At 47.0% G+C, this 22,817-nt stretch overlaps 1 protein-coding gene across 2 annotated transcripts in view; it reads right to left on the bottom strand.

The window, feature by feature from the left end:
• Positions 1–22,817, bottom strand: part of PLCL2 (phospholipase C like 2) — a 123,762-nt gene that overhangs the window by 15,239 nt on the left and 85,706 nt on the right. For both annotated transcript variants that reach the window (XM_040963367.1, XM_040963377.1), the window contains exon 4: positions 7,554–7,629. In XM_040963367.1, coding sequence (XP_040819301.1) covers positions 7,554–7,629 — 76 coding nt within the window. The remainder of the gene's footprint in view (positions 1–7,553; positions 7,630–22,817) is intronic.

Here is a 22,817-nt window from a genome sequence, read left to right as displayed (position 1 = left end):
AGATCTCTTTCTCTGTCTTCCTCAACCGTGTCTGTCATTGTGCCTTTCAAGTCAATCAACCAATCACAAAAAAAATTTAACATAATTATTGCTATATGTATATTCAAAAATTTCATGGAGATGTGTGTTATGAGGGACTAGGCATAGATTTCACAGGTTTTTGGTACCAAAATGCAGAATCAGTTAAGTTGAGCAGAAGGAACAGGACATCGTCATTTGCACTGACCCCACGAGGGGCCAGGAAAGTCGCTTTGGGTCAAGTCTGAACCCACAAGGGCACCTGCCCAGATCTACCTTGGAAGGAGAGTCTCAAAACTCGAACGTGCTCACTGCAATTAAAACTCCTCAGCTCCACCTTAGAGTCCATAGTCTGAGCATAATGCAAAGCCATTGCATTTTAAACAGCCATCCTCAGGAGATCCTGACTACATCTAGGAAAAACACTGTTAATATGACAGCTGATGTAAAACTATTAAAACAGGATTGAGCTGATGGGCACAGGAGATAGCCGGGTGTGGCGAGGCCAGCTCTCTCCTTGACATCAATGGTTTATTTTGCGGGTTTTTTTGTTTGCTTGCTCTTCTCTGTGAACAAGCTGGTCTAGCTGTTGCCTTTGTGAATATTTACTCTTTTCCTCATTTATCAGTGATGAAAGAGGAAGGAGGTCACTCATGACATCATTTCTTTTCCACTCTATAATGCTTAATTAGTGATTAATTAATTAGTAGGGATCCTGGAGAGGTCTGGTCACTCAGTGCCCGTTTAAGAGAAAGAAGGATGCCATCTTCGAGAGGGTTCCAGAGGATCCCGTGTCTAATGCGGGATCCCTGTCTCTCCTTCAGAGACCCTCACCCTCGAAGACAGCTGACCCGTTCTGATGGGATGCATGCAGTTTGCCTGTCCTGTGACACCATACGTGATGACTTGACTGATCTTCTAAAGTAACTGTAATCAAGTCATTCCAAAACTGCTGTTTACCCAATTGCTCGTAGGTCCCTGCCCTTCAGAATTCAGAGGGTCAGTGGGGAAGCGATCATCCACTGTCCGTCAGAAGGAGGGGAATGGCACAGGGAGGTAGCCAGTGACAGGCCTGCAGCTAGCCAGTAAGACTTGGTACAGAGGGCACAAGATTACGGATCTGCAGATCCCCGGAGAAGGACACATTACTGAAAATAACTGAGAAACAATTCCATGTCAGTGGGAACAGAAGTCCTAGGACTCCTAGGTCTCCTGCAACAAATCCTTGCCAACAAACTCACAGATGATTTTGTGTTTGCTGTGCTGGGTGAGATAAAGATGCGAGTGACCCCTGTGGCAGTGGCTACTCATGTGCTAACCTTCAGCTCCTGAGAGCAGACTGACAACTCAGGAGTTAGCAAAAAACAAAACAACTGTCCCAAAAAACAAGAAGGGAATAAAAACAACTACAAACAACAACAAAATCTCTGGGCAAAGCAATCTGAGTCCACCAGGTTCAGTGGGGCTGGCAGCTGGTTGACCTCGGCGTACTCCCCCCCCCCCCCGGCTGGGATTGTGTCAGACCTATTCTGCTTTAGGTGACACGCTGCTTAACATGTTAGAAAAAGTAGACAGAAAGGAGATAAAAAATGATGCACAGACAGATGGTTGGAAATGCGGTAGGAAATGAGCAGGAAGTGCAGGCTGAATGACTAGGGAAGCAACCGGAAACTAATAGAGGTGATGGGTCTAAGGGGCAACCCACTGAGTGTGCAAAGCAGTCCCTGAACCCCAAAGCTCCTGGGGGCTCACTATGCTGAGCTTTGGTCTGATGGAGCTCAAAGATACCCCGAGACATCAAAATCCAGTTCTGCTTCTGACAATCCAAATCAGTGGCAGTAAAGGACCCAGTTTAGGTAATTCCCCATTATCCTACTTTTCTCGGCAATAATGCAATCCTGCCCATGTACAAGAAGTCCTGGGGGCTTTCAGAAAAGGGGCCTGTGGCAGGCTAGGTGTCCTCTCATCCAGACGAAGGCCTGTTTTCTGAGGGTCACCATGGAAGAGGCACCACGGTCTCACCTCCCAGGCACACAGGCATCCTCCCAATGTGGGCCAGGCCCATGGGCTCAGAGACCACTGCCCCGTGGTAACCTAGTGCTGCCTCCTCACCCTACCCTTGCAGTGTGGAACACAACTTGAGAACACTCGTGGCTCTTCACAGCTTCTGTCCCTTGGTTTCTCCTTTTTTCTTCAAATGTACTTTGTAGTTTTATCAGATTATTCATGTTGGCACCAAGTCCCCCTCCCTAGAAGCAGTCATATGCAACTCAACCAGCTAAAGCTGATCCTCTTCCCATTGTTTTTTAGTATTTGTGTACTAAGTACTATTTCTAAGTAGTATTTCTATAGTATTATTTCTGAGTAACAGGTTTAATATCGTTTTATTAGATTTTTTTCTTTTTGTTACCTATTAAATTTGCCATATGAAGGGAGATAATTTTGCTAAGCGTAACCTCACATCAATGCAGGTTTCCAGCCAGCTGTTCTCTGTTATCCAGGCCTTACCTCCACTTGCAGCTGGTGCCACCAAATCCTGAGCAGGTGGCCTGCCGTGTGACTCACACTCCCTGTCTGGTCCCAGCTTCCATCCAGCTTTCTTGGCTGGGCAGTTAAGCCAATTATCACCTGTTCAGTCAATTATCACCTCTTCAACTGCTCTTCCGTACTGAAAATTATTTTACTCCTGTTTTCTTTGTCCTCATGGATTTAATAAAAGCACCATTCCCCCTCTCTGCTCCTCCCCCCTGCCCTACCCCCTAGCTCATTATTCCTGTGAGATGTTTTTTTTTTAAGAGAGTGGAGAATAAATGGATGTGTTAATTTACCATCTATAATAGGAACTATGCCATAGATTTTCTTCTCTTCCAGAGAGCAATTTATTTTCCATTTAAGATCACCTGACTAGAGCACCCAGCTCATTGAAGCAAAGCAGTTCGGATTGCCTTAGAGATCATCTTCCTATTGCTTTTGAAGCAGATGAAATTACTGACTGGACATGAGATAATGAACATAAAGATAGGTTACAGTTAGGGCCGTGGAAGAAGAGAAAGAGTAGAAAATGGCTGATATTTTCCCTGAAAGGACTTGGTAAATCTTCGATAAACTTTTCTAAATTAAAAAAATGATAAATGTCAATGACCCTTCCCTGTAGGCTGCCGCTTAGCTCCCCTGCACACTTCTGAGCCACCTGTGTCGTGTGCCACCTGTTCACCTTTCTCACAGGCGGTGGGCGGTGGAGACCCTTTCATCCTCAGGGAGTCCCTCTCACTGGCACAGCTGCCCTCTGCCTGAGCACCTAACCAGGCTCTTGCGGGACCCAGCTCCTCCTTCCCTCTGGCCATCGCTGAGGCTCTCCACGGTGTGCCACGGCCTCACTCACCTCCCCAGGGGAGGGCAATCCCCTCTCAGAAGGTCTCTAACTTCCCAGCAAGCTGCTCTACCATTTCAATGTCAGGGGTTCCTCCACCTGTCTAAGGTCAAGTGTTTTCCTGGCCGTACCTCAGTCATTAACTTGTCTCCCCTCTCACTGACCTCTGCTATCCTAGCCTCATCCTGCCACTTCCCCCTCCCGCTGTGCCACCAGCTGTCCCACCTGCCCAGGCTGCCTTCAGCCGGCACCGCTGAGCTGTTTCCTCATTTCTCCCTGTCCTGGGGCCTCCACCCCCGGGGCCTGTGTGTCACTGCCGCCCAGGTGGAGTCTTCATGTCTGAGCTCTCCTCTCTGGCCCCCTTCTCTGCCCAATAAACACGTGGTCACACACACCTTCATCTCTCACGCAGTCAGGCCTCTGCACTTGTCTCAGCTGGTGCACTTTCAAACACGTGACCGTGGCAGTTGTCTAACTCCCCACTTGCATTTGTTCTATACAATAAGAATATAAACTTATGGGTTAAAAATCTGACACGTTTCTGAAACAATCCTCCCGTGCAGCTCTTTGAGAGCTGGTATCTGCAAGTTTGACATTCTGCAAGCAGCATGACAATGACTTCTCAAACATAAAATCTTATGCAAATGATTTTTGAACTCAACACAAATGAGCAATTCTTCATATGAGTAATAACTACACCTCCTTCCCATAGTTGTAACAAGAAACAAGACATGGGCCTGGCGCAGTGGTGCAAGTGGTTAAGGTCCTCGCCTTGCACGCCCGGGATCCCATATGGGCGCCGGTTCTAATCCCGGCAGCCCCGCTTCCCTTCCAGCTCCCTGCCTGTGGCCCGGGAAAGCAGTCAAGGATGGCCCAAAGCTTTGGGACCCTGCACCCGCGTGGGAGACCCAGAAGAGGCTCCTGGCTTCGGATTGGTATAGCATTGACCGTTGCGCTCACTTGGGGAGTGAATCATCGGACGGAGGATCTTCCTCTCTGTCTCTCCTCTCTGTATATCTGCCTTTCCAATAAAAAATTAAAAAATAAATCTTTAAAAAAAAAAAAGAAACAAGACATGAAGGGACTGTAAAGAAGCAGAAGGACAATGCCAGCGTTCAACAGTAAGTGCGAAACCAAAAGATAATCTTTGCAGGTGTCTAAAGATCTTCAAAAGCAGAGCGACTTGATTACATAGAGTGGTTTTTGGGTATGGGCCACTCCTATGCAAAACTGACAGGTATATCCTGCACTGACATCAGAAATAAGAGCCTAAAGCTTCATTAAATGATGAAAGTCAGTAAACCAATGAATTAAAATTCATTCAAATTTCTGAATGAATAATTTTTTCAGCAATCAGTTTGTTTAAAAAATTCTATAAATCCCATAATTCTCATAGAAGTGCCACCTGCGTTTCATGGACTCGACTACTTAATAAAAGTAAGTTCCCACTCACTCTGCCAATACCTGAGTGACTGCTCTGCATGGCTGTTAGAACAGATGTCAACAGAGTACTGAGAATAATCTAACAGAGTCTTGGTATCACAGAAGGTTATTATCCTATTTAGAAGATGAAATACATTCATAAAAAGCATGAACCACAATAACTGCAGAAGCTCTATTCCCTGAAGCGAATGGTTTGAGGCACTAAATGCAGTGGTAGTTTCAGAAAACAGGGACTCTAAATCTCGAATGACCTCCTGGAAGACTGCTGAGATAATTTAAGACAAGTACAGACTGGCAGGCTGGGCGGAAGCAGAAGTCTCACCAAAGCGAGGAGCCAATCTAGTCCAACTGGGCACATTTAACTGGAAATACGCAGGGGATGGGGACTGGCAGCCCATGGGTGAGGTTGGGTGGCCCAGCATCATTTTTTTTCTTTTGTCCTCTCTGCTCCCTGGAGCTTCTAGCTCATCTGTTACCAGCAGCCCCTGCCATGTAATTCTGCTTCTGTCCACAAAAATTCTCTAGGGCCCAGATAACGACTTGCTGTGCTGCAGTGGGTTAAACCGCAGCTTGCAAGACAGCATCCCGTGGAGGGGTGTCAGTTTCAGTCTTGGTGGTTCCATTTCTGATCCCGTTCTCCACTAATATGCCTGGGAAAGCAGCAGAGAATCGCCCTTGGACTTGGGCTCCTCACACCCTTAGTAGACATCATGTGTGAGACCTGGATGGTGTTCTGGGCTCCAGGTTTTGATCTGGACCAACCCTGGTCAATGTGGTCATTTTGTGGACTGAACCAGTGAATGGGAGATCTCTCTTTCTGTCACTCTGTTAAATAAACAAATAGATCTTTTAAAAAAAAGAGGAGGTAGGGTCTGGCGCAGTGGCCTAGTGGCTAAAGCCCACACCTTGCACACGCTGGGATCCCATATGGGCGCCGGTTCTAATCCCGGTGGCCCCACTTCCCATCCAGCTCCCTGTCGAGGATGACCCAAAGCCTTGGGACCCTGTACCCACGTGGGAGACCTGGAAGAGGCTCTGGGCTCCTGGCCTCTGATCAGCGCAGCTTCAGCTGTTTTTGGCCACTTGGGGAATGAGTCAGTCTATATAAATCTGACTTTCCAATGCAAATAAGATAAATATTTTTTAAAAGATGAGATAAATATATAGTGAATACAGTCAGTACTTTAAATTCAGTCTCTCTTCTATGCTCAGAATCATATGGCTCTCAAGTGACCACAGACTGAGTTGAGATCGTAATACACAGCAAGTACTTAACACATTTGGCTGAATTTACTTTCACATCTCCTTTTCAATTGGAAAGTTTTAGAAGAAAACAGACTTTTTTTTTTATATTTTGATATGCAAGAGATATGAAGAACCTTATACATACGGAAGTTCAAAATACGCTTATTCACCAAAAGGACAGACGGTTTAATTGCAATCTTTTACATATTACTGGCAATGTACTATTTCTGGTGGGTCACACGTGACGTGAAAAGCTCAGCCTGGGTGTGAGTGGCATCAGAGGGCAGTGCGGGATGCCATGCAGGGTGGTGACACGATGAAATGTCTGGAATAATCAGTGGGTTTCTTTTAATCAGTTTTAATTGTGGACTGTCAGATTAGCGTGCAAATGGGTAGATGGAGAAAGAACACTTTGCAAGCTTTACTTTGTTGATTAAACGAGTAAAACAACATGAAGACTTTGCAGTTTACTGAATAGTCATTAATCGTCTTTCACCAGATACTAAAAGAAATTGTCACTCATATCTTTGTCTTCAATTTGCTTTAAATGAGTTCATTTCTGGGATAAAAAAACGATTTTATTTTCAGGCTATATAACAGCTACGGCTCTTGATTTTAAAAAAACTGCAACCCCAAACCTTAGAAAGCAAGTAAAGATGCTCCGATTTAGGACTCATAAATATTTTCTACATGACAATCTTTCATATTGACATAAGCAAAAATAGAAACTGAAATAATCCCATTTTTATTACCAAGTAGAATGCTTGATCTTTTTTTTTCCAACACTTTGAAAATTAGACAGATGTTAATTAAGTAGATGCTATCAATGTAAGCAGAATTTTATAACCTAGTATAACAGTTGGATGTTAATGAATATCAGCACTTGAAAATGCCAATGTCTTAAACAGTGTAGGCGGCTGTGATTAGTAGCCGTTTTCCTTCCTGGGTAAGCACTGGTTCTCTGCACAAGCCTCCCTGAGCCTCCTGTGCTGCCGCTCAGCCACCGGGGCCAGCCCAGGCGCTGTGAGTGGCAGCACAGGTCAGGTGGAGGAACAGCTGGACAAGGCTGTCTGCTCTGAAGATCTTCACTCCCCATTCATATCCCACCAGGGGAGGGCAACCCCTCTCCAGCCAAGGGCCATCTGGATATCTGTAAGTCCATTCGTGGGCTATACAAAATGATCAACTTCAAAAACCAGCCTGCTGCAGACTGATTGGATTCTGAGTCCCGCCTGAGGTCGCCTGGGCAGGACCAGCTCGCACAGTTCCTAGGTCCTCGTCCACCCAGCATGGGGGGGCAGTCTGAGAGCACCCCCGGGTGAGTCTGTTACCCAGGTTAACCAGTGAATTAATGCTTCCTTAAGCCACGGAAAAATGTTCTTCACACTGATGTTATTGACGTAAAATAAAAAAGCCAAAGTCAACTGCCCTCCCACCCCCCGGTTTTGTTGTAAAGGAAAGAAGCACTCTGGCTTACCGGCTCTCTGGCAGTGCACGATCTTCTCGTAGACAGCGTCTGCATTTTCCAGCAGCGCCTTGAGGGCCTGAATCATCTGGAAAAGGAACACGCGCACATGAGATTCGCCAGACGGCTGGACACACGTACACGAGGCTCTTCTCCTAAACAAGGCTCAAGTGACGGTGCAAACTTTAAAAAAAAAAAATCTGACTTCCCGTTAGTCGAGCGCAAGCATGCCCATTTCTCACCCTGCAGCTTCAGTCTGCAGCGTGCTCTTAGCACACCCGGGCCAGAACGCTGACCCCAGGCGGTGCTCAACCGGCTTCGGCGCGAGAAGCTACAAATAAACACGTGTGCACATCCGACTTGAGCTCTGAATCATGCTTCTCGTCATCTATTTTACCAAAATATTGAACTTCATCCTGTAGAAAGGTTTTACATTCTTCACTTGTTTCAGTCAAAATATCTTCATCTGAAAATTTAAAACAATGAGGATCAAAAGCAGCATTTATTTGCTATCATTCATCACAAATTAAAAATGAGCTTTTGCTCCAGACCGCATGTGCTGACCAGCTTACGTCTGAATAAAAGAAAGGCCCAGGGCAGATGACCAATCGTCTCCTTCATCAGAAAGCTTGAAGTAAGTACTTCTTGAGGTGGCCCTAAAATCACTGCGAATGGGACGGCTAGTTTCAACTCTGGCTTACATGGGCACAACACTGGCCCAAGTGCCATTTTTGTTTGTTTTGTTTTTTTATACTTAAATGTTTTAAATATTTACCAATTTTACATGCTATCTCTGTTTTAAAGAACAAACATCCATTCATTCCTTCAGTTGGCCTTGTTTTGCTTGCTAACACTTGTTGCTAACAGCCAGAACAACTGCCTTATGCCAGCTAAATTTACAGAGTGGATCGTTTGTCTAACTTAGAGAACATCATATTTTGATTAGCTGCACTTAAAGTATAACCATGAGATGCAAAAATGGGAAGGCCTAAGGAGGACAGTATGGATAGTTCACCTCTTTTCTACTCAAGGAAGAACTACGCTTGGCAGGCCCTGTGGAGCAATGGACCACATGGCCTACAGGATGGGGCCTACCCTTGGCATTCAGTATTTTCATATTCATTCCTCAAGATCTGAGTCATGCCCATAAATTAAATTATTCCACTTTTGCAGCTTGACATATTGAACAGGTAGTGATAAAAATGAATAGTTAAGAACTCTGTTACGCTGATATAAAATCATTTTTACCTTGACATAATTTGCATGCTGAAAAGGTTCAAACTGTCATCTGTAACCTTTTCCAGTTTTGATGTCAAGCGAATGAGCGACATGAAAAGCAAGGACTTTGAGCAAGCATGGTGCTTGTGAAAGAACTGACCACCTGTGCCTGCATCCTTCAAATAGGAGCGAAAAAGAAAAAAGATACAAGCAAAGAAGTGAACCCAGTCAGGGAGCAAAGGAGCAGGACAGGAGCTGTAACAGAAGCAGCAGAGGGGACCCCAGGGGAAAGCGGTCAAAATCCAACACGCGGCAGGAAGAGGGGCCCGTGCGAGGGCAGAGAGCCCACAGGGACACAGGAGAGCCAGTCTCGGTCCTGCTATCCAATAGCTTTGTCATGGAGGGTAGGCTATTTAAACCTCCAGAACCAAAATATCCCATCAGATGAGCCTGCTGAAGATGTTACACCTCATAACGGGAGGCTTAAAGGCAAGGACGTGGTGAGACCCTCGGGGGTGGATGTCACTGCGGGCACTCCGTTGACCCGGAAGGCCTGGCAAGGCATTTTCTGGTCCAAAATTAGCAGAATGATTATGTATTCCTCTCTTTGTTCACTGGTAATATTTCCAACACCCATTACTAATTTTAGCTTTATTTGAAAAGCCTGGTGAGAGGAAGCAACACATCACCTTGTTATTCTTAGAAGCATCTTCCAGTTTAAAAGCAGCAACAGAGGTTAGCTAATCGCACGCCTTCCAGCTGCAGAAAACATGCAAGTCTTACAAAATGCACATGCGTGCTAGGAGGCTGCATGGCAGGGCCCGTCCGGCTGCTGTGCCCTCAGACGTGGAGGATCACTCCTGTGTTTATTTTGGGGCTGGGGACTCTGAGAAGGAGAGCACTAGCTGAGTGCTGAGGAGAGTGATGCTCTGCCGAAGTGCTTGTGGCGTAACCCATGTGGATGCCCACACAAGCACTCGTCTGTGGCTTAGCTTCTTAACAAGGAAGTTCCTCTCCTGCTAAAGGGAGCAAATGTGCCTCCCTCTCCCCATCCCTTACGAACAGTGAATAAAACAGGAAGGTGGCTCGTACCGCAGGGTGCAGAACAGACGCAGTGAGAATTATCCTCAGCCTTGGCAGCCAACAGTGGCAGCCATCAGCAGCCTGCACAGACGGGGAGTCCCGGAGGGAGCAGCCCAGGAGAAGGGAGCACACAGCAAGCAATGCGCAGGGCTGAGGCAGGCTGGAGGAAACGCAGCCAGACCCCAGAGGGGATGATTCACTAGGTCACATCTGTTATTAAACGTTTGCAGCGCTTCCTCTGGAAGGAAGAGGTGCCAGCTTTATGTACTTTGGAGGTACACATTTACAATGAATGTATGCAAACGGTTTGAAGAATGAGTTCACTCATCTCCAACTCCGGCAGCCTTACCGACGCGCTCCTGGAGTGGCAGAGGCCCTCTGGGTGCTCCGAAGGAAGTTCTATGGAGGCCTGGGTGCCCTGTGAGGATCACGGGGGTAACTATGAGGTGGGCGTCGGGGCGACCCCAGGTGACGGCCTTCCTGCCACCGAGCAGCCCCCTGCTTTCGTTTGGCTGACAATGACGATATCACACAGCACTGAGGCTACAGCAGGGGCAGGTCGAGTTGGGCACCTGTTTCTATCTGTGCCTGCTGCTTTACAACAAGCCGTGATTATAAGCAGTGCAAGAGTGGGGCGAATGAATCAAGACGGCAAAGTCAGATATACAGAGAGGAGGAGAGACAGTCAGGAAGATCTTCTGTCAGATGACTCAGTTCCCAAGTGACCGTAACGGCTGGAGCTGAGCCAGTCTGAAGCCAGGAGCCAGGAGCTCTTTCAGGTCTCCCACGTGGGTGCGGGGTCCTCAAATGCCTTCCCAGGCCACAGGCAGGGAGCTGGATGGGAAGTGGGTCGTCAGGATTAGAACTGGCACCCACATGGGATCCTGGCGCATGCAAGGCAAGGACTTTAGCCGCTAGGCTACTGCACCAGGCCCAGTTTGGCAGCAACTTTACAGTGAAATAAAATGAAACAATAATGTCTTCTAAGATGTTGATTTTCCCTTAGCGTCATTTTATTATTATTATTATCATTTTTTAAGATTTATCTATTTGGAAGGCAGAGACAGAGAAACAGAGGGAGAGATTCAGAGAGAGAAAGAAAGAGCTGAGGGGGTGGGGCGCGGTCTTTTGTCTGCTTTCCAAATGGCTGCAACGGCTAGGGTGGGGCCAGAGCCAGGAGCATATTCCAGGTCTCCCATATGCATACAGGGGCCCAAGCATCTGAGTCATCCTCTGCTACTTTTCCTGCCACACTAGCAGGGAGCTGGATCAGCTGCAGCTAGGTCTCAAATCCGCATCCATATGGAACGCAGATTATATAACCTCCAACGCCACAACACAACTCCTCCCCGTTCCTATTCTGAACATTAGAAAATCCCCAGCTTTTCGCTCCCTCCTTGGCCTGTCCCTCCAGCTGACCCACAGGCGCAGAGGTGCTTACGCTGCAGCTGCTATTCCCTCGTCACAAGGGCAAAAAGGCCCAATATTCGTTATGAAGGAGAACAAGACAACACGGGTTCCTGACAAGTAAGATCTTCCCAGACACAGTGTCAAGAATATTGATTCAAACATGCCAGTGCACTTAGGCAAAAGATGGAGTGCACCCAGATTTGCCACTTGGAAGTCCACATTGCGTGTCTGCGGGTTTCAGGCCCCATGAGGTTGGGCAAGGACCACCCTGGGAGAACTGAGCTAACGCGGGGCTCATCTCATGATTCCGGGGATGAATACAGGATGGGGATGTGCATCAGAGCTCAGGCCTTCGGAACAAAGGACCGAAGAGTTGAAATCAAAGTGGAGTTAACATGGCTCGCTGCTGACTGCAACGCTTCTTGCCTTTGTAACTTCTGCGTTGCTTGCTCGGCTATGCAACTGTGTGAGACCATGTGAGTTCGCAGGCCGAGCAGCCCACGCGACCTTCAGCACACAGAGTTCCCAGTTCCCAGCAATCAAGGCCTGAGTCTGGTTATCACACAGGTGGCTGCGAGGCCTGAGTCTGCTTATCTCACCGGGGGCTGCGAGGCCTGAGTCTGGTTCTCTAACTACAGGACTAGAGAAGAGATGGGCACAGGCTATCCAGCACAACAAGCTATTGTAAACTGATCCTATAAAAACTGTAAATATTGCTGTCCCCGTCGGCGGGCCGGATGCTTTACCTCTCACTGTAATAAAACTTCGCTGTGACTGTCACTGGTGTAACATTCTGTTTTAGCCGTCGAGTGGATGCAACAGGACATCACTAAATCCCAAGTATCATCTTCCGTCTAGTCAGAAGGATCGAACAGCAGCCTGGGCCCTGCGTCCCTTCCAAAGCTCAGGTGTGCTGTCCGCGTGCTGGTCCTCGGAGATTAGCAGGTCTCGGGAGCTCCTTTCTCGTGGAAGGCAGAGACCCTGGACGCAGTGTTCATCTCATGTGCTCTGCCTTCCACGGGGGGCAGAACGCAGCGAGCAGGCCCCCACCAGCTTATCTGGGGCTGTGAGAAAATCAACATCCGTTTTTATAAATCAGTGGGCCGTGGCATTCTGTTGTAGCAGCACAGTGGACCGAGAGGGCCCGTGAATTCCAGAGTTGCCACAAGGCTGCCAACCTCCCGCTGCGCCGCCCTGCAGGCAGGCCCAGCTCCTGACCCTGAGAACCCAGAGTGAGAGCAGGGATCCTGCAGGAACCCACAAGGTTTCACACTTTCCTCTTCTTTTCTTGGAAGAAACTCCTTGAGCTAACCATATAATTTTCCTTTTTAACACTTTACAGTAATTATTACTGAGTGGGTGAAGAATTTTATAATCAAATGCAGGAACACTGGGATCCAGGATGTATAAACTGAAATTCAGAGATAAAATTGTATTTTACTAAAACAAAGCTTTGCAGGAACATCAAATGTCGCCAATTTGAACTAATGGGAAGAGGAAATCATTTAGCAAGTTATTGTTAGAAAGTACAATGCAGCATTTGGTGTAAGTGTCACATATTTGATTCGAGATGCAACACTTGGGCTCTCCGTGGTTCAACTCGGCACACCTTCCCATGGGTCGGGGAGGCGCGTGCCACACTACGGGCGGGGTGCGGAGAGCTGGTGATCTCGTCCCTCTCAGCTACAGGACTACAAAAACATTTCACTTGCACATTTTGGCTTTGAAACTAGGTGGGAAAAACATCAGAGATTTGCCAGCTAGAGAACACAGCAGAGCTTTTAACACCGAGAAGAGCAAGTTGGTCAGGAGCACACACGTGCCAGCTGCTGCTGGCATGGTAGCGGAGAGCGTAAAGTGCATGCTCTAGGTCTTAGAGGGAAGTGGACGCATTCAGGCAGCGAAGGAGTGAGCGGCCAGACAGCATAAGATATAGAATCCACCCTACGGAGACTCAAGGTCATCGCCAACCCTGGCCCAGGAGAAACAGCAAAGAACGAAGGGATAAGGCAGGGGCAGGCAGAGGAAGCCACCGCAGCTCCTATGTGTGGGCGCAGAAGGAAGGCCCAAACGCCACAGAGGGGGTGACCGGGTGGGACAGGAAGAACTATAGCACATTGTCCACCTGGAAGCACTTCACAGTTCAAAGTCTGACACCTTCCAGCCGTAAAGAGCTCTTCCATGAGTGCCCTGACATCCAGCAGCTCATAGTCATCCAGGAGGTGGACTCGCACCATCATGGAGCCAAGCTGGTGGATACGGCAGATGTTTTGTGAGAATTTCTGGCAACTGCCAGAAACTTATTGAAAAGTTGGGGGATTTTCTGCACAGAGGCTGAAGCTGCGTTGGATTGTTGGGTTCCAACTGAGGAATTTTAAAGGAAATGAGCATTGCAGTGATGCTCCAGAATCATTAGAATTCGTATGCAAAGAGGGGAACCAGTGGTCCAGGGAAGCAGGTGTGTCAGGGAGGACAGGATAGGGCCTGAAGGACTTACCAGTGCACGAGGAGGTGAGGCGAGGAGAGCTTCTGGAAGAAGCTGAAAGCAAAGCTTGGGGCACTCTGGACCGGCCACTGGATCATCTTGCAGCATGAACTGTAGCACTGACAGTTCTGCTAGCATTCCTAAGAACCACTGTACTGTGCAAAGGTACCTCATAGCAACCACAGGGCTCACAGGAAGAAGCCGCCAGGGGCACTCAAAAATTTCACTGTGACAGACACACAAAAAGGCGAAAGGGACTAATGAATGTCACAATGCTTAAAGTGCAAAGACAAAACAATAAGTATGGCGCTGTATCTGGAAAAAGCCAGAAGGTCACTTGAGGAAGCGGGTGTTGGAAGGCCTGAGGCCTATGACGACTGTGATGTGAGTGACTGGGTACGGGTGCTTCTGTGCAGTCTAATACGTGTGGCGTGCCATGCTCTTGGCCCATCGACATCGCGGGTCAACATTTGTGGGGTGATGTTTAGTTCGTCATCAGACACAGATTTCTATTTTTTACTTACATGCTGCTTGTGGACAAGATGGTGCATAACCAAAGGCAAAATTTGGAATCTGCATTACAAACAACATAGCAGTGGCTGTACTTTAGAAACCTGTGCTATAACAGCAGAACTGACTGGAGAGGGGAGGAGGGTCAATGCTGAGCAGCAGTGGGTAAGCCTGTTGCCTTTGATGTTGGCATCCCGTGAGGGTGCCAGCTCCAGTCCTGGCTGCTCCCTTCCTGATACAGATCCCTGTTGGTGGCCTGGGCAAAACAGTGGACAATGACCCAAGTCTCTGGGTTCTTCAGGGGCCGTCAGGGGCTATCTGGAGGAGGTTCTGTGCTGATGGCTCCAGCCTTGCCTGGCCAATGCGGCCATCTGTGGTCTTTCAAATGAACAAATAATTATTTTTAAATCAGGGCAAGTACTTAACTTTTTTTATTTTTATTTTTAAAATAAATTTATTTATTAAATAAATATAAATTTATTAAGGAATAAAAGTTAAACTCTCAGTTTCAAGTGAATTTAACAAAAGTATGGCTTCTGGCATCATGCAAGCTTGTCTTAATACTGTGTTCAACTACTTCTCAAAATACTTTGTTTTTATTTCGAAGGAAGAGTTACAGAGAGAAGGAGGGACAGAGACCTTCCATCCACTGGTTCACTCCTCAAACAGCCACAATAGCTGGAGCTGAGTTCATCCGAATCCAGGAGCTGCTTCTGGGTCTCCAGCTAGGTGTAGGGACCTAAGGACTTGGGCCATCTTCCTCTACCTCCTCAGACCAATAGCAAGGGAGATGAATTGGGACTCAAACTGGCACCTATACAGGATGCTGGCACCGCAGACAGAGGCTTATCATGCTGCATAGGACTGCTCCCTGTATTCAACTATCTTAACCACTTCTTGCTGGAGAATACACACCAAATGCTAGGTAAATCTGGAGTACGTTATGAGTTATGAGTGACTATGCTCCACATGTGGGAAGCCAAGAATTCTCTAACTTCTCAATATATTCTAGTTTCTTATAAAGTTTACTGCACAGCCAGGGAGGCACCAAAGGAATCAATATAATTTTCTTGTCAGCTGCCTTTTGTCTCAACACCAGTGTAACCAGAAACACTTAGGCACTGGATTCCAGATACATTCCTGCAAAAGATAACCCCTCTCATTTGGGCGTAACTGGCTGAATTTTCCCACTGTAGGCAAACTCCCCCGACACAGTTAATGCCTCCATCATTTCCTATTCCCAATGGGCTCATAACCGCACTCACACGCGGAGGGAAGGTTGCACTGCACAGACTCAAACAAAAAAACAAAAACCAGAATCCCTACCACGAATACAAGAGAAAAGCACCTGCTTGTTCCACACAGTGAAATAGACGTGACACCTACGTTTACCCAAAGAACAATGTGGATTCAGCATAAAGTCCTGAAAATAAACAGCACCTGTGATTTGTGGCCACGATGCTACTCTCTACCAGTTGTTTTGGTACTCAAGACACAGGAAAGACTGCGGGGTGCGCGTGGAGTTTCTGAGAGAAGCTTCTAGAACAGCACGGCAATAGGCATTTATTAGGATGGCAAAGGGGCAAAGGAGCAAAACATTACAACGAGTAATGTGGACCCCTGTCTCCTGCAATGTAGAGTAAAAACAGAAAGAAAACAGAGGACAGAGCTTAGGGCAATGGAACCAATGACTGCACCAGAGTGGCTTATCCAAATCCACATTCATACAGACAACTGAATAAAGCACCAAGTTCGATTTATAGGGAACTCACTTCTATGTCTCTACATGGTTCCAAGCACATTTAGACACACCAAAGGCTGACGAAGTTCCAACGTGTCAAAGAGCTTCTCTAAAACCAAAAAAGGTTTTGCAAACACAAGGGCTCCGATTGTACAGATTACATACTTTAAGAAATACATGTTACTGGAAGTTACAAAGTAGATTTCAGAAAATGGAAGGAATTTTGATGTGTTCTTGTCCTGCTTTCAGTCTTATGTGATCATCATAGAAAAAAATGCTAAAATTCAAGCAACAAAGCAGAACCTAAACACTGTTGTTATAAAGCTACTAAAAAAAATCTACCATACAACAATTTTTATTAATTCATGTTTTAATTTATCAGGTTGTGTTTTTTCTACAAGCAGCATCTGTACATTAAGCTCATGGGCATTTAAATGATCATGGTCCTCTTATTTCCCTATTCTGTGACCAGCAGTCTCATTAGGCAGAACCTGGTGTGTTACAGATCACGCTGTACACTGGCTCTGTTGGAAGCCTATGCGACATTCTCCCACTGACCAGTCCCTTACAGCACATGATGAGTTCTTTGGCACCATGGTATTTATCCCAATGGCGTGCATCCTCTCACACTATAAAACACAAGCCTCCTTTACAAACTACGGTGATGATGCACCTTGCACGCAGTCTCCACAGTCAGCCAGCAGGAAGGAATGTGGTGAAGCGAAGGACTCAGTAGCCAGGAACTTTTGACTGGGACTGTGGGCAGCCAGGTGTGGTCCAGAGAGGACCCAGGCTGCAGCCTGCCCACAGCTGCCTCCAAGACAGGCCTGGGAAGATGGAAAGAAGGCCAGTGTCCTGCTGTGTCTAAACCACTGTTAGTGAGATCCGAGGCCATGTCAGGTATGGATGGGTAGCCTCGCCAGAGGACAGTGCCACCAGTCTGGAGCCTGGCATGCTGCATTCTTGAAGGTGCAAAGGGAAAGGGGCACTGAGCTGATTAAATCTGATTATTTCACAAGGCAGCTGCTTTCAGAGAGAGCACCAGAATGTCTGGATGCTCTGTTAACTCCTTCACGTCACCAAGGACCATTTAGACTCCTGACAAGATCATTTAAAAGTATTACTAAATTAATTAAATTTCACAAGATAGAATTTGAATTAAACACAGTATCACTGCTATTACTGCCTATTTATATCAAGTCTTTTCTCCAAGGGCATCCAGGTGATTCAGACACTCCTAATTAAGAAAAAGTAATTCAATCATAGCCTTCCTGTGAGGTGTCGATAGTTCCCCTCAGGTCCAAGTTTAGGGGGTGGTAAGAGAGAGATGCCTCTTCGTTGCAATCCATGCCCGCTGCACAGCAGTGTCCACAGCACAGCAGGAGTGGCAGAGCGAGGAGGACAAGAGGGCTCTGAGTGGCTATTGGTGTGTCCACTGGGCCATCCCTCCACGTGTCCTTCCTGCTGTTGAGTACTGAACTCATTTGCGCCGCTGTTTTCCCCTTTTAGAGTAGACCAGGTAAGGCGAAAGCCTACTTTTGCCTTTCACTCTGAACTTTAAACACAGCTTCCTGAGAGGTGGCCTGCTTATGGCCTGGGAAAGCAGCAGAGGGTGGTCCAAGACCTTGGGCCCCTGAACACCCTTTGGAATGGCTCAGCTCCAGCTGTTGCAGCCATTTGGGGGAGTGAACCAGCACATGAAAGACCTCTCTCTCTGTCCCTCCTGGCTCTGTAAAATCTTCCTTTCAGATAACAAATAACAAAAGAAAGGGGTTACAGTGCCTGATACACAGCCAAGCACAGAATAACAACTGGCTGCTATGCTGAAGCTTGGAGTGATGCGAAAATATCTACACCCTCAAGAACAGCCTTCCAGCCTGGGAAAACAGACACAGTGCCTGAGATTTGTTATGTTCTAGGCTCTTTATGGGCAGTCTCATCATCCTTCAAGGCTGTGGTCTTATCCCCGCAGAACGATAAAGAAATGGACTTGACCATGGTCATGGAGGCAAGCATTGAGCAGGGCCTGTCTCAGTGTCAGGGCTCCTATTCTCTGCATCCACACTCTCTCATCCACCCCATCCCTCCAGGAAAAAAATCCTGAAGTAAAAGAAAATTTCATTCATATGCTTCCTAAGGTACAGGGAACTCCTTCCTTTATCCCATAATTTTTTTTAAAGACTTATTTTTATTTTTATTGGAAAGACAGATTTCCAGAGGGAAGGAGAGACATCCTCTGCCATTCGCAAGGCTCTGGAACAGAGGTGGAGCTGCCAGAACTCAAACTGGCACTCAAATGGGATGCTGGCATTGCAGTGACAGCTTAACCCATGATGCCAGAACTCTGGCCCGTACCACCATATTTATGAAGATGTGCCCTCTGCAGGCGATGCCAACCTTATCTTCTGTCGCCATAGGAGCTAGTGCAGTGGCAGTGAGATACGGATTTTCCAAGGTGGGGAATGAGTTGGTGGATGTCATGTTCATGTGTGCAGTGTCGTTGGGGAATAGTATGTAGTTAGGTAAGTGTGAGGCTGTGGAATAAAGGACTCCTCTCCCCTTGCTTAACAGCAAGCTTCCCTTAGCAGCCTAACCTACTAACAGACCACAACAACCATTTGCTTGTTGCATAATAACTTGCTGTCTATCAGTCATCTGTACTAATATCTGCCAAGCTTTCCTTTTAGGGTGCCTGATGAAGTCAGTCAGAACTGACTGCAGCTTGTTCTCATGACCTCAGACTAACCTGAGAGTTGCCTTACAGCCCATCACCATGGTAACTGAGGCACCGCCCATGACTTCAGCAGTCACCTTTTCACGTGATGCATGTTGGAGGAACGGTTTATAACATGCTTGCTCGAAGGACTCACCACACCCTCTCCCCTGCACCTGTCACACTTCACCACTTAGTTCTGCCCAGTTGTGCTCCATTCACCCTAACTACATCTCAACAGGGAGATGGGTTTGGGTTTTGCTGGTATTCCTTTTGTGTTTCCTTATAGGCCAGTAATAAACCTTCACTTTCTCAGAAGATGCATCTGGCGCTTGTTTTTGTAACACTAGTGCCCAAGGGTGGGGAGGGCGTTTTGCTCAACAATAGATGGGGAAGTCCAGGCTTCCTTCCCTCAGCACGGGAGTATGGTATGATTCATTCACCAGGGCCAGGGGGCTTTGGGGAGGCGGGGGTGTCGTGCCGGGGGGATAGTGGATGTGTGGCTTTCAAGGACTTTCTGCTTGGTCCCATGGCAGCCCTTGCCCACCAAGGCTTCTCTGCTTTCCTCTGACCCCCAGCCCACCACCTAAAAACATGGCACATTAATGCTCACTCACATCAAGTCGACTTATGAACATGCTTGGGAAAAACTCATCACATACTGTACATATGTCAGGAATGTTCTCTACCTGTGAACCATGTGGCTCTCCTATCCTGGCCAGGTGAATAAATCAAGAGCCAACGCTTTTTTCCCCCATCTCCTCCTGTAGGAGGGTATCAGTCAAAACAAAGGATGGGGGAAGCTTTGAGGGGCAGGACAAGCGGTAAACAAGGGGTACAGGGACGCCCCTAAGCAGGCCTCTCCAGACTGTGGCCTCAGGCACACACAGGCACCTCAGGAGTCCTCTCCTCCTGGACCAGCACAGGGCACGAGTGCCACCATCTAATGCTAAGACTGGAGGAACAGCCACTCTACTGAGGGTTTCTGCATACACGGAAATCAAAATCAAGTTCAGAGCACAGCAGGCACCGTGGGCCAGCGACACAGGGCTGGGAGAGCATCAGCTGTCGGTGCCCCAGGGATAAACCATTTTCATTCCTTCACCAAGCATACATTCTGAGGCTGTGTTATATGGCTGGCTCTGCTGACCACGTTGAGGATGGTGGTCAGCAGGACAGAGAAGGGCCCTGTCATCTTGGAATTCAGGCTTGGGGTGGGGGGAGAATTCTCTTGAAAGAATTAAAAAAAAGGAAACAAGTTAATGAACATAAATTACAAGCTGTGGTGAGAGTGAGAGGGAAATGAACAGCTGGACATAAAAATGTCTAACAGTAAGAACTAAGAATTGGACTAACACTAATGTGGGTAAGGAAATGCATGTTTCACACTACTTAACATGTTATATTTAAGCAATTTGGCGATTAAACATTGAATTAAACTTAAGTCTGAATACATCATGTCATCCACCCACTGAGTTTACTGCGAGAGTTATTTTCTTATGGTTCAAATTTAAAATGCTCTAATAAGGTTAGAAAGACTTTAAAACCATTGTTAAATGCTATTTTTAATTCCTAATCAATTCACCTGGTGGCAAACCCAGCTTTTTGCTGCTAAAGGTGATTATGTTAGTGGGGTGAGTGGCATTAATGACCTCACAGTGACCCAGGGGAAGGTTAAACAAAAAGAACGGAAAACAGGAGCTGTGAAAATGGCAGAGCAGCTCCCGTCGGGGCGGGGAGCCACGTCCAGACAGTGTGGGGCAAAGTCTGGCACGGGGCATGGTGAGTCCTCCCACTGAGGTGAAACCGAGAATGGACTCCAAGGCAATGCTCCATTTTCATTTCTGTTACAAACAACAGGTCAAATGGAACACACTGACAAAACACAGGCTTCAACGCTTATGGTGTGCCAAGTGCTGTCGGCAGGAATACGTCTGGATATGGAAAGAGTCACTAGCTGTCATTTCAAAGGCTATGGGGAAAAAAACACAATGGCCAGAGCTGAGCCAATCCGAAGCCAGGAGCCAGGAGCTTCTTCCAGGTCTCCCATGCATGTGCAGGATCCCAAGGCTTTGGGCCGTCCTCGACTGCTTTCCCAGGCCACAAGCAGGGAGCTGGATGGGAACTGGGGCCCACGGAATACAAACCAGTGCCCATATGAAATAGCAGGCGAATGTAAGGCGAGGACTTTAGCCTCCTGGCTACTGCACCAGGCCCAACTTACATGATTTCTAAATTCTAACCTGAATATGAACAACAATGTTGCACAATGTAATATTAAACAATATGCCCTTTTATCAAAACTTTGACAGAATAATAGTTTTGAAAAATTTTTTTTTACATAATTCTTGCTGGTTAATTGTAAGCTCACCTCAAATCCAGTACTCTTAAAACAATTACTCAGGGGCCAGAAGCAATAGTCCTCGCCTTGCACACCCCGGATCCCCTATGCTCGCCAATTCTAATCCTGATGGCCCTGCTTCCCATCCAGGAGACTGGCTCCTGGCTTCGATTGGCTCAGCTGCAGTCATGGCGGCCACTTGGGGAGTGAATCAATGGACGAAAGATCTTCCTCTCTGCTTCTCCTCCTCTCTGTATATCTGCCTTTCCAATTTAAAAAAAAAATCTTAAAAAAAAATAAATAAATCACTCAGACAACCTATAATAACTGGCTAGAGAAAACCCTCAATTCCTTATGTCCAGCTAGGTTCAACTTGAGGCCCAGGAGCCAAGGCAGCCATCCAGCTTCCAGGCAGGATGAAGGCCCGCCAGAAGCTTCGCTGTCCTGACCTCCTTAGGACTTGCCACAACTAGGACAGCCAATGAGGTTAGTCAGTGAGGGTAGCTTTCCTGGGTCCTCCAGTGGAGCGTGGCTCAGAGTGCTTGCTGTTTCAAACACAAGTCCACACTGGGGAAGCTCCAAGCTCCTACTGCAGTTCTCAAGCTTACAGAGGTGAAGAGGAGTACAGGTGACTCTCTTTCGAAGTAGCCAGCGCATAGCCCAGCTGCCTCTGTGCCCAGTTGTGACTCAGAGATAGCTCTCCTCTGGTTCCAAGAAAACCAGGGGGTTGTGGAGAAGGGTTCCCAAACACAAAGGCAGAAGCAAGCTGAATGCACTAATGGGCTATGGATCGCATGTTCTAGGTCAGCTAGTCTTAGCTTTTTGTCAATCAAAAATGATTTGAAACTCAAAAACTTCCTAAGAGCATAAACATTACCATACACAGAAAGCCAGTTATATTTCTCTGCTCAGGGCTTTTTCAGCTGGAAAAGAATTTCCAAAGTGAGCAAGCACAACATGCAGAACTGCAGGTGGAGAACACACCACGCGGCAGGCACCAAAGAACAAGTGTAAACTTCTAAGGTATCACGCAGCATGCTATAAAAAACCTTCCCAAAAAAGGGCTGCACAGACTTCAAAAAGTTTGTGGGAAATGGTATGAAAACATTGGTTTATTTTAGTGGGAAAAAAAAAAAAGAGATCCAAGTATGGTTTCTGCATAAACTTTCTGAAGACCATTTGTACATTACTAATAGTGCTATACGCATTTCACAGCAAATTAAAAATTCTGATGCTGGAAAGCTTTCACTGTTAGGAGCGTCTACGCATGGGCTCCATGTGTGCTTTCAAGGCATCCCACCTCCACCCGTTTTCCCTGTCTTGGCAACGATTTGGTTAAATACCAAGTCCTTATCATTTCAGACGCATCAAAGGAAAGCCACTTCTCTGATATGCTCTAAGAAAAATCAAGTTCACCCAGTAACAGAGTTGAAGCGAACAGTGTGTCTCACTTCTCTCCACGAGCAGCATACAATCCTTCCAGCTGGTAGTGATCTTAAACCACGGCCTGGCCCCTTGCCAGGCCTTCCTCTAGGTGGTACTGAGAGAAAATGGCTGCATCGTGTCCAGTAGACAAGCTGCCAAGGTGGGAGATGCCAGTGGCTTGGGCAACCACTGATTGCCAATGGTGGTGAGGTAGGTTATTTCCTTTACATCTGCTGCCATGTTCTATGAATCCTGTTGTGCTGGGGGCTTTTCATCCGTTCAAAGGAGGCATTCCCAAGTTTGAGTGATGAACCATTACCTCATAAAATGGATGACATTCCTCAGTTTTA

Source organism: Ochotona curzoniae, unplaced genomic scaffold (genome assembly GCF_017591425.1).
Source record: "Ochotona curzoniae isolate NIBS_2020 unplaced genomic scaffold, NIBS_Ocur_1.0 contig_1302, whole genome shotgun sequence".
NCBI lineage: Eukaryota > Metazoa > Chordata > Mammalia > Lagomorpha > Ochotonidae > Ochotona > Ochotona curzoniae.
The sequence above is the reverse complement of the archived record's forward strand: the minus strand, read 5'-3'. Positions and strand labels throughout refer to the sequence as shown.